Below are 12,408 nucleotides of genomic sequence, written 5' to 3' on the forward strand. Positions count from 1 at the left end.
AATTACAACATTTAAAATCCATTTGCATACGTACCTGAATCAGAAATGGTTAGAGTAATGTGGGCCACATGGAAACAAATGGGACTAGCTCAAGAAGGCACCTTGGGCAGTATGGATGAGTTGGGCCAAAGGGACTTGCTGTGCTGTACGACTCAGAATTTTACTGTATATGCTAGAAGCATCAAATGTGTAAGGAGGAAAGGGACAAATGGATTTAATCATAATTTGTGAACATTTAATTCACACTCTTAACAGCACATAAACTACATGGCTGATTGCATCTTTTTAAGTTAACCATAATAGTTTCAATTTATGTTCTTATTGTCATATAGTGAGGGAAGAAAAATCGGCTATTTCCCTTCATGTATGTTCTTGTCAATTTGAACATGATTATAGTCTTCATTGGGGAGGGTCAGAGATGGAGAGTTCCTTTCTTTAAGTTCCTTTGCATTATCATTTCAGTCCTGGAACCAGCATGAAAATGTCCTCTCAATGGCAGCATGGCAGTGATTGTACTTTCTTAGAAGTGTGCATAGATTTGGCATGTTACCTAAAACTTTGACACATTTATATAGCTGCACAGTGAATAGTACCCTAACTGGTTACACCATGGTCTGGTATGGAAACACCAATGCCCAGGAATGAAAAAGGCTTCAAAAAGTGATGGACTCAGCCCAGTCCATCACAGGTAAACCCTACCCCAGCACGGAATACATTTAACTGGAGCACTGCCACAAGAAAACAACATCCCACCATTCAGACCTTGCTCTCTTCTTACTACTGCCATCTGGCAGGAGGTACAGGAGGTTTAGGTCCCACACCACCAGATCCAGGCCCCCAGCATGAATAATTTCAATCACCTCTTCTCTGAATTTATTCTATGACCTACAGACTGAGTTTGAACAAATCTTTATAACTCATGATCTCAGTATTACTTTTGATTTGCATGGTTTGTCTTCTTGTGCACATTGTTTGCCAGTCTTTGTCCGTTTATGTCTAGCTTTTCATAAATTCTGTTGTATTCCTTTATTTTCCTATAAATGCCTGCATGCAAATGAATCTCAAGGTAACATGTATATATGTATTCAAAGTAAAAAATTTACTTATTACTAAGTGGTGAGTACTTTTTCTGGAGGGGTAGTCCAGAAAAGGAATGAATCTTCACAAAGTGACCTTCACTATCATCCAAAAAAAAAATCAGCAACGCGTTGCAAAAAGATCAGTGCTGAATTTCCCAGGATTCATGCAAAGGAAGCTCTTGCCATAAAGCACATCACAGACAACCATTTGATTCCTAGCCTGCGGGAATTACAGAGACCATCAACTGTGGGCTGCTCAAAGTTGACCGAAATTGGCAAAAAAAAACACCACAAAGATATGGGACTGGTTTGCTTAGAATGGAAGAGCCAATTATCCGCAAATATGAGAGGTTTGCTAGTTTGAAAGCTTCACCATTCCTCCCAGTAGCTGAAAATAAGCTGCTTTCTGAATTAGTGTAGATTTTATACATTTAGGTACATGTTGGACATGATCTTTTCTACAACTACTACTACGTCGACTCAGGCCTGGGGGCCGGCGTTGGGCACGATGATGGACTCTCCACTTCTCCCTCTCTCTCATCAGTGTGTTCAGTTCATCTACATTAGCAGCACCGCTGTCTTCTAGGAGCGTGTTGACCATAGTCTTGGGAGGGCGCCCAGGGTTCATCCTCCCGTGCTTGGGCTCCCATATGATGTCAAGGCTGGCAGGTAGCTTGGGGTGGCGTAGGCAGTGCCCCGCTAGTTGCAGTCTTCTCGCCTTGATTTTAGTGGTGAGCATCGGTAAGTCATTAAAGAGCTCGACGTTCGTCATGTGCTGTTGCCAACTCAGATCGAGCCATCCGGAGCATTCGTGGACATGATGTTTACTATATGGAAACTTGAAGAAAAGTGCTGCATCAGCCACTATTCAAACACTTTTTTGACCTTGCTTAAATTCTGTTGGGAGAAACAATGGACCACTCCCCTCAAAATTGATTGTCTAGTGAACTATGTCTCTATTTTATATTTTCCTCATACACTGTGCAAGGTGTGATTCTAAACAGCAGAGCCCATCTCCAGTGGTCCAGTGTCTTAACAAGGCTGCGTCATTGCTACACCAGTTTTCTCAGTGTTTGTTAGTGCATGGTTTTGCCTGCCTTTCACAGAACCAGTCAGAAAATAACAGTCCACAGGATCTATAGAACCATGATCACCCAAATCTCTAGTTGGCAATTAAATGCAAAGTTGTGATCAGTATTCACAAAGGAGGACACAAATAACCTTTTGGAGATGGTAGGGAACTGAGAGTTTAAAGGACAGTGATAAAGACTCCTTCAATCTAAAAAAAGATAAAGTATATCCTCCAGAGTGCTAAAGGAAGTGGCCCTGGAAATAGTAGTTGCATTGCTGATCATGTTTCACATATTTCTTCAGAACCTGCAGTAGTTCCTATCAGTTGAACTGCAGTAAATGTAACCCCACTACTTATAAAAGGAAGGAGAGAATACACAGGAAATTACAGACCATGCTTTCAGATTGGCATTGGGTTCCTCATGACAACCTACCTTCTGGACCTTTTCCAGTTTGCTTATTGTTCAACTTGGTCCACTGATGATACAATAGCCTCTGGACTCTGCTCTATCCCACTTGGACACTGGTGCCTCATATGCCAGGATACTGTTTATCAATTTCAGCTCGGTGTTTAATACAGTCATCTGTCAGAAGCTGGTTGGTAAACTGTCCTCGTTGGGTCTCAATACTTACCTCTGTTACTGGATCCTGGATTTCTTGACAAAGGCTACAATCAATCCGTGTTGGCAGAAAGGCCACAGTCAATCTGTGTTAGCTCCATCATGCTGAGCATTGGTGTTCCCCAGGGCTGCGTGCTCAACCTGCTGCTGTGCACGCTGTTGACACATGACTGTATTGCTAGATCCAGTTCAAACCAAATCATCACATTTGCTGATGACGCCACTATGGTTGGCTTCTTCAACGGCGATGAGACGGTATACAGAAAGGAGATAGGTTGGCTGGTAGAATGGTGCAAGCACAGCAAATTGAGTGTCAATGTGGAAAAGACCACCGAGATGGTTGTGGACTTTAGGAAGGTGCAGGCCGACTACTACTCACTGCACATAAGTGGTTTCTCCATGAGAGAGCTAGGAGCACCAAGTTTTTGGGAGTGCATGTAAGGCTGATCTCACCTGCTTCTTCAATACTACCTCTTTGGTCGAGAAAGCACAACAGCAATTCCAGAGGAGATTGAAGTGAGTGAGGCTCCTACCAGGCCTCCCCTGCCCCCACCTCCATTCTAACCAACTTTTACAGGAGCATCATCATGACTGTCCTGAATAGCTGCATCACCATCTGGTAAGGGAATTGCAAGGTATCTGGTGGCAAGTCACTACAAAGGTTGGTGAGAACTGCTGAGGATCATCAGCGTCTCTCTTCCACCAATCAGAGATGTTTATTGGGAGTTCTGCGTACACAGGGCCCTTAGCATTGTAAATGCTTCCTCTCATCTGTTTAACTATCTCTTTGACCCCCTACTATCTGGCAGGGGGTACCACTGCATTAAGAAAAGAACTGTTAGGATGGGGTACAGCTTCTTTCCCCAAGTCATAAGACTACTGAACTCCCTGCCATCACCCAGGTCTCATCACATATGAAGTGTCAGGAACGTTATACTTTTTTTTTAAATTTGTGTAATAAATGCACCCTATTATTTGCTAATTATATGTGGTGTGAGGTATATGTACTGTGTTGTGCATCTTAATCAGGAGGAACATTGTTTCGTATGGTGGTATACTTCTGTATGGTTGAATGACAATGAAGTGAACTTGAACTTCTATATTCCTGCTACTCGCCTGTGGGGTGTCAATTGGTTTGTAAACCCTATGATCTTGAGACAAGTCTAATAATGCAACAAACCCTCTGGTTTGCTATTGTGTTTGAAGTACTGCTCACTCACAAAATTACTGCTGACGAGTTGCAACTTGTTACCTGGCATTAGCTCACTGGAAATCAATAACAGTATCTGAATTTACTGATGTATAATTGGAGGCCATTTTCATTCATCTAATACTGTATGCTGGGCAAGATATTTTAGAAATCAGGAGATGTGGAAAGATTATGGTGTTGTGGAGATGGAAACGACTGAAAATTGATGCCAAGTTTTGAAAAGGAAATAAATGTTAGAAAGGATTGGCATTTGTAAGGGCAGAGGGCTCACAATTTAATTTTTCTCCAATGTTGACAGCGAATTTGAAAGGGAGTAATTAATGTTTGAGATGCATGAGCAGTTAACAATATCAGGTGACGTGGGACCAACGAGTGGATGCTATAACAAGACAGCTGGTTAATGGGAGTAAGAAGAGGGTATTCATGTTTTCAAAATGGAAGAGAAGGTATAAGAAGCCGAAGGAGAGGAATTAAAGTACTCGGTTTCAGAGGGAATTTTAGCTCATTACCTTATGAGAAGTGAAAAGCTTACATAGGTTTGTCCTGATAGATTAGGGGAAAGGAGGGAAATGACATATAGGGCTTATTAGTTTGTCTTGAGTCTTAGTGGTACAGTGAAGAAGTCTTCAAGCCCCTCATGAATCTTAGTCTCTTTGAAAAAGATTGATGTCATCTTATGCTGGGTCTATTGTGTGGATTTCTTCTAATTGTGCTAATTCTGCCTTGGTGAATTTTGAGTTACCCCATATTATTTTACTTTTTTTCCATAGGTCGACAAATCAATACAGAGAGTACTTGTGGTGAAAAACTGGAGAAGACTATTATCCTATTCACTAAAGTGGTGAGGACTTAATTTTGTTCTGTAAAGTAAATTAATCAGATGTTTCTGCTAGTGTAATTGGAAAAAGCAAATAATTGATTAACGGGCACGGCTAATTGTAAATAAAATAACAAAATGCTAGAAACATTTAGCAGACCAGGCAGAATCTGTGGAAGGAAAAACAGTTTACATTTTCAATTGAAGACCTATTAATAGAACTCGAAAAGAGAAACCAGGTTAGTTTTAACGAACATGTAAAAGCTGTCAAATGCAGATTTGCAGGATATGCTCAGCAAGTCAGATAATTTGAGTGGAGAAAGAAAAATATGAAATCAATATTATAAATGGATTATCTACAGCAACTGTACAAAATCAAACTCTAAAAGTGGAATATTTTGATTGGATATAAGATTATAAACATGATGGTCGATTATTACAATAATCTCATATTTGATCCCATATAGGCAACCACCTTGTAACCCAAGTAGCCATAACAAAAATTTGACCTTACAAAATTCGCAAATCACTATTTGAAAATTTAAGATATGGAATAAAATATTCTCACATGAAATTTATGTGAAAAAATAAATCAACATAAAAAAGTTTCAACTCATGTTTCTTGATGTATATATGCAAAAGTGTTGCAGCTTTGTGTTACTGAAAATTGTGAGATGATTTCTTTTCTGGAAATGCATCTCCTACAGCGTAAGTGTTATTTGTACACAAATATAATTAAATATTCATTTGTGCAACATTGTTACAAACCCCAGGGAGAAGTAGTTCTGCACTGAGTTAAAGACTTAAATATAGTGAATGTGGTATATTGAAAAAATGGCATATTAGGTGAATCTGTTACATAAAAAAGATGTTATCACATTTTTGGTTTGCTCTATTAACTGACATATATTGAAATATGAATTTCAGTGAGACAATTGCCCATCAGTTTTAGGTTTTTAATGCAATAACCTGAACTAATATCTGGAAATTTGTGCAAATTCCACTGTGGATTTTATTTTGGTAGTCTAAATCCGTGAAGTTCAAGAAATATAGATTGCGTATGTAAATACAGATTGAGTATATCATCATGAGTCTGAGATTATGAATAAATACCCATTAGGGAAGAAGATATGTTGTAGTTATCTATACAATTTCAGATACTGTACATGGAATCATGATTGTTAATTAATAACCTTGTGAAGTGATCTAGTAAGCCACATGGCTATATTGAATCACAGGTTGTAAACATATTGGCCTGAATCTGCAAGACTTCTGATCAAAACTGTTAGCATTTCCCCAAGTAAACAAGCACACATGCCATCTGTCTGTAGCTTGTACATTCTCCCTGTGGCTGTGTGTGTTTCCCCTGGCTGCTTAGATTTCTTTTCATCCCAAAGGCATTCTAGCAGGTTCACCACCCTTTGTAAATTACAGTAGACACTTGACAGATAAATCATGAGGGAGTTGATTGGCACAAAAGAAAATAAGTTACAAGGAATTCTGAGAGTGGGCATGGACTTGTTGTGTAAAATGGCCACATTCTTATTTTAAGCAAATATAATACGAGTTAAATTAAAGAAAATCTGAGTGTCAGTGTTAAAGAATAATGTTTTGACACCCAATTGTATTATCTTAATTATCATTTTCCTTTTACTGTGTTTGGAGCTAGCTAACCCCAACTTCATCCTTCACTTAAACGCCTAATCTTGAAACATATACAGATATCTGCAGTGGAATGTTTGAGGTGGCCTTATGTTCTTTACTGCATTATTTTATTTAATCATTTAAATCCTAAAGTGACTTATTCCATCTACTGCCCAAAGTAGACGGTGTATGATGATTCAAGAGCCTAAAGCTGTCTTACCAGTCCGTGAGGCACTGGAATCAGGGATAATGTTCCGTTCTATTGCTGCCAACTACCTGATGGGAGGTACTATAAACAGGATATAAAAATGAACCATACAAAATAAGCTGAAAGAACTTTCCACGTTCCATGGTTTCTCCCCCCAAGATTATGTATGAAATATTTTTTGAATTATGTAACAGTGCAAACAGCTAGGACAGTTTAGAGCAAGTAGTATTTTTAATTGCAGTTATTAAATGACAAAATATAAGTCCTTCAGATTGGAAACATTTATGAGGCTGATTTTTTTTTTCCTTGAAATATATATAATTACCAATTTGATTTCGTTGCTGGTCCATAATTTTGCTTTCTGCTTTATATGCTAACAAATATATAACTTGTCCGTCTTTACTGATTGCAGCTTTTGGACTTTTTGGACTATCATCCATTTTCTTTCATCTCGTTGATTCGGAGGTCATTGGAATTTGCTGTTAGTTACACGTTTACAAGCGCTGGTGAAGGTGTAGTGTTTGAGCGGTTCATTGTTCAGTGTATGAACCTCATTAAAATGATTGTCAAAAATGATGCTTACAAACCATCAAAGAACATTGAAGGTACATTTATTTCCCTGCGTATTTTCCTATTTCTACTCTATAAAAAAACATTTTTAACTTTCTTCTCAATGTGATTGCATCAGATTCCATCACTGGTTAATGGTGTTGTGTGAGTTATAGTTAAATAAGTTGCAATTGAATGCACATTTTTATATATATATATATTCCATTATATATATATTCCATTATGCATTCTAGAATTTAATCAGTGCCTTCTGTTGCATAGTGAAGGGGAACTCATTCTATTCCTGAAGTTTTGCTTTGAAAGATTTGCAGGATGATTTTTAAAATAGTGATTGAGTTTTATTAGGAATCAAACATATTGTAGGTATTAGGGTTATTGTATTAGTATTTCGTGAATTTAGCCTGCTGCATTAATTAAGTGTAATGTTAACAAATTTATTTTATTAAATTATACTGTATAATTCTTAATACAGTATTCTACATTAAATTCTATGATTATCTTAGCTGCATTAAGTTAACTCTTAGGGGAAAAGAGCTAGTCTGCGCAGTCTTCTCTGATCTCTGAATCATGTAAATCTTTTTCAGTGGTTGTGTAACCTTACCACGATGAGGTACATTTTTATATGACTGCTGCTCTTTAGTTCTATCCTTTCAGAAGTGAACCCCCATGCCTAGCATATTTTTTATGGCATTATACTGCACCAGTAGTTTTCATGATTTGTGTATCTCTGTCCTCTGATCCTGCGGCTGCTCTTTCCCATTCACGCCTTATTATTAAGGTAGCTTGTGAGCTCATTATTTTTTAAAATGCACCACTTTGCAACTGTGTGAAAATGTATTTACTAAGGGTTTGACCTGCATTCATTAATACATTTTTAAATACTTAATTGCATTCTTACTTCATGTTGACTTCCAATTTGATGCCATTATTAAAAACTTGAAGGTTGCATTTCCAGACCCAAATTATTTACGTGAGTGGTGGTTCCAACCGGTTCCAAGAACATCAGATTCAGATTTATTTACCACATGTACATGAAAATGTACAGTGAAATGTGTTGGTTGGGTTCACAAGCAACACACTTAAGGGCATTCATGCGGGGGGGGTAGGGGGAAGCACCGCATATGTCGCCACTCATTCTGGCACCAACGTAGCATGCCCACAGTGCTTGGCAGAGCAGAACACAACAAGCAACAAAATAATAATAGCAAAGCAAGCCCCTTTCCTCTCTTGTACTCTTCCTTTCAACCACCCACCTGCCCAACTCTAGGATGGGCCTTCAGTCTCCTTTCAGTCACATGTCACTTGTTGGCATACTGTCACTTCTCTTATTCTAATGTTTTGATTTCCATTTTACTTCGTGTCCTATCTAATTCTTCAGAAGCCTGAAGAGATTTGGCATGACCCCATCAACTCTTTCCAACTATTATTGATGCATCATAAAAAGCATCCTATCCAAATGTGTCATGGCTTTGTATGGCAACTGCCTTGCCTGTGACAGCAAAGAGCAGCAGAGTGGTGTGGATACAGCTGAGCACGTTGCAGAAACCAGCCTTCCCTCTATGGATTCTTGGTCTGTACTTCCTGGTGCCTCAGTAAAGCAGCCAGCATAAACAAAGACCCCACTCACCCAGGATATTCTCTCTTCTTCCCCCTCCATTGGGCCAAAGAATCAGAAGCCTGTAAGCATGACACTCACGCTCTCACATTCTCACATTCTTGCTCACACGCGCGTACTGACACACTCTCACTCTCACACACTCTCACTCTCACACACTCTCACTCTCACACACTCTCACTCTCACACACACTCTCACTCTCACACACACTCACTCACACACACTCACTCACTCACTCACTCTGTTTCTGGCCAAAACCCTTCAGCAGAACTGAAGAAAAAAAACTGAGGAGTAGATTTAAAAGGTGGATCTACTCCTCAGCCTTTTTTCTTCAGTCCTGCCAAAGGGTTTCAGCCTGAAACATCGACTGTACTTCTTTTCCTAGGTGTTGCCTGGCCTGCTGAGTTCCTCTGGCATTTTTTTTAGATTATGAGGACACTCAGTCCTCGTTTATAGAAATGCATGCATTAAAAAATGATACAACGTTCCTCCAGAATGATATCACAAGAAAAACACAGGACAAACCAAGACTAAAACTTACAAAACCACATGATTATAACATACAGTTACAACAGTGCAAAGCAATACCATAATTTGATAAAGAGCAGACCATGGGCACGGTAAAAAAAAAGTCTCAAAGTCTCGATAGCCTCATCATCTCATGCAGGTGGCAGAAGGGAGAAACTCTTCCTGCCATGAACCTCCAAGAGCCGCCAACTTGCCGATGCAGCACCATTGGAAGCACCTGATCGCAGCGGACTCTGAGCCCGTCCGAAAACTTTGAGCCTCCGACCCAGCATCTCCGAGCACCATCCTCTGCCGAGCGCTTCGACCCTGCCCCGGCTGCCGAGCAACAAGCAAAGCCGAGGACTTGGGGCCTTCTCCTGCAGAGATTCTGGACCACACAGTAGCAGCAGCAGCGAAGCAGGCATTTCAGAAGTTTCACCAGATGTTCCTCTGTGTTCTCACGTCAGTCTCCATCAAATCAGGATTGTGTATGGCACCCTACTTGACAAATAACGGACATCACCACCAGAGTGGCCGCTGTGAGCTCCTCCCTCTCCTCCTTCCTTGTGTGTGTTGCTTGGATTTCTGGCAGCTGCAGATTTTCTCTTGTTTGAGCCTGTAAACATGTATTACCAGGGACCAGTAGAGCTTCTATCCCACTGTTATTAAACTATTGAATGGTTTTGAAGTACGATAAGATGGACTCTTGACCTTATTGTCTGGCTTTATGATCTTGTATCTTATTGTCTACATGCTGTACCTTGTACTACTTCAATGCATTGTAATGAATTAATTGCTCTGTGTCAGCATTATGCCAATAAGCTTTTCACTATACCTTAGTACTTGTAACAATAATAAACCAATTCCAATACAAATCTGACAATCTCAGGGTGCTTCCAGCGGAATTAACCTTTCTTAGCTGCAGTGGTAACTGTCAGATTTCATTCTGTATGTTTACATTAGTGCCTTGGTCTTCAACCTGTTCTCTGGACCCTCTAGAATTCTATTTGTGACACCTTTCTCAAAACTTGTAATACGTGGTCCTTGGCAGAGTCATCTGCATCTATGGACCAGATATTTGGTCACAAGGCTCATCTCTACCAGGTAACCAAATATTAGCTTAATGAGAATTTGAGCCATGAGGGTATAATCTCCACTATATGAATATGTTAAATGTTTATTTTGATGTGTTCAATAATATAGTGATTAGACAGTAAGTTGACAAATTGAAAACAAGATGCACCACTATTTTTGGAGCAACTACAAATGTTCAATGCATACTTGCCTTGCCACTAGTAACTGAACATGTTTGAGAATTATTAAAACAAATAGTATTATCTAATCTAAAATTGAAAATTGGTTTAACAATTGAAACTTCAGCATACAAATTCTAGTTAGACTTCCATGTCTAATTGTCTTGTTTCTTGAAGCCCCCAGGTTTTAATCTTTACTTTAGAACATAGAAATTTAGAACACATTACAGGCCCTTCAGCCCACAATGTTATGCCGACCATGTAACCTACTTTAGAAACTGCCTACAATTTCTAAGCTCCACGTACCTATTTAAGAGGCTCTTAAAAGACACTATTGTATCCGCTTCCACCATCGCCACTGGCAGTGCATTCCACCCACCCACCACTCTCTGGAAAAACTTACCCCTGACATCCCTTTGGTACCCATTTCCAACTGTGCCCCCTCGTGTTAGCCATTTCAGCCCTGGGAAAAAGCCTCTGGCTATCCACGTGATCACTGTCCCTCATCATCTTATACACCTCTATCAGGTCATCTCTCATCCTCCGTTGCTCCAAGGAGAAAAGGCCAAGTATACTCAACCTATTCTCATAAGGTACTCCCTCCAATCCAAGCAGCATCCTTGTAAATCTCCTCTGCACTCTCTATAGTATCCACATACTTCCTGTAGTGAGGTGAGCAGAACTGAACGCAGTACTCCAACTGGGATCCGATCAAGGTCATATATAGCTTGGGTTAGGAACATCTTTTATAAATTGGATTAAAACTTTAAATTCTAACCCTAAAGCTAAAGTAGTGACAAACTCTCAAATTTCAACACCATTTCAGCTAAAAAGGTCAACTAGACAAGGTTGTCCACTATCACCTGCTCTATTTGTATTGGCGATAGAACCATTAGCAGAACTAATTAGATTGGATCCAGATATTATGGGTTTTAGAGTTAACCAAGAGGAATATAAAATTAATCTTTTTGCCGATGATGTTTTGATCTATTTAACAAACCCACAACATTCGTTACATAAATTATCTTCTAGATTGGATGAATATGGGAAGGTATCAGGTTACAAAATAAACTGGAATAAAAGTGAAATTTTGTCTCTTACTAAAGGAGACTATAGTCAATGTCGATTAGTAATCCAATTTAGATGGCCGGTAAATGGTATAAAGTATTTAGGTATAAGACTTGATAGTGATGTAAAGAATTTATATAAATTTAATTATTTACCACTATTGAAAAAAATTCAAGAAGATCTTGACAAATGGATGATACTACCAATAACATTAGTAGGTAGAGTCAATGTTGTAAAAATGATTATATTTCCGAGATTACAGTATTTGTTTCAAACATTACCAATACATTTGCCACAGAAATTTTTTCAAGAGTTAAATAAATCTGTGAGAAAATTTCTTTGGAAAGGTAAAATGTCAAGAACATCATTGGAAAAACTGACATGTAAATTTAGGTTAGGAGGGTTACAACTTCCAAACTTTTAAAAATTACTATAAAGCAAATCAACTTAGATTTATTGCATCTTTTTTCGATGATCAAAAACCAGCATGGATTAAAATAGAACTAGACAAGATAGGAGAAAATAAACCTGAAGATTTTATATATAAATGGGAATCTAAATGGATACGGGAAAAGAAAGAATCTCCTATATTAACACACTTGATTGATCTATGGAATAAGATAAATGTTGATAAGGAAACACAGAAATCTCTATTAGCAAGGAGACCTTTGTTTCAAAACAGGCTTATTCCTTTTACAATGGACAATCAACTTTTATATAATTGGTACCAAAAAGGGATTAAATT

At 38.7% G+C, this 12,408-nt stretch overlaps 1 protein-coding gene across 4 annotated transcripts in view; it reads left to right on the forward strand.

The window, feature by feature from the left end:
• Nucleotides 1-12,408, forward strand: part of ipo11 (importin 11) — a 430,673-nt gene that overhangs the window by 77,167 nt on the left and 341,098 nt on the right. For all 4 annotated transcript variants that reach the window (XM_063042993.1, XM_063042997.1, XM_063042994.1 and 1 more), the window contains exons 10-11: nucleotides 4,751-4,821; nucleotides 7,062-7,254. In XM_063042993.1, the coding sequence (XP_062899063.1) occupies nucleotides 4,751-4,821; nucleotides 7,062-7,254 (264 nt within the window). The remainder of the gene's footprint in view (nucleotides 1-4,750; nucleotides 4,822-7,061; nucleotides 7,255-12,408) is intronic.

The sequence above is a fragment of the Mobula hypostoma genome, chromosome 3 (genome assembly GCF_963921235.1).
Source record: "Mobula hypostoma chromosome 3, sMobHyp1.1, whole genome shotgun sequence".
Classification (NCBI taxonomy): Eukaryota; Metazoa; Chordata; class Chondrichthyes; order Myliobatiformes; family Myliobatidae; genus Mobula; species Mobula hypostoma.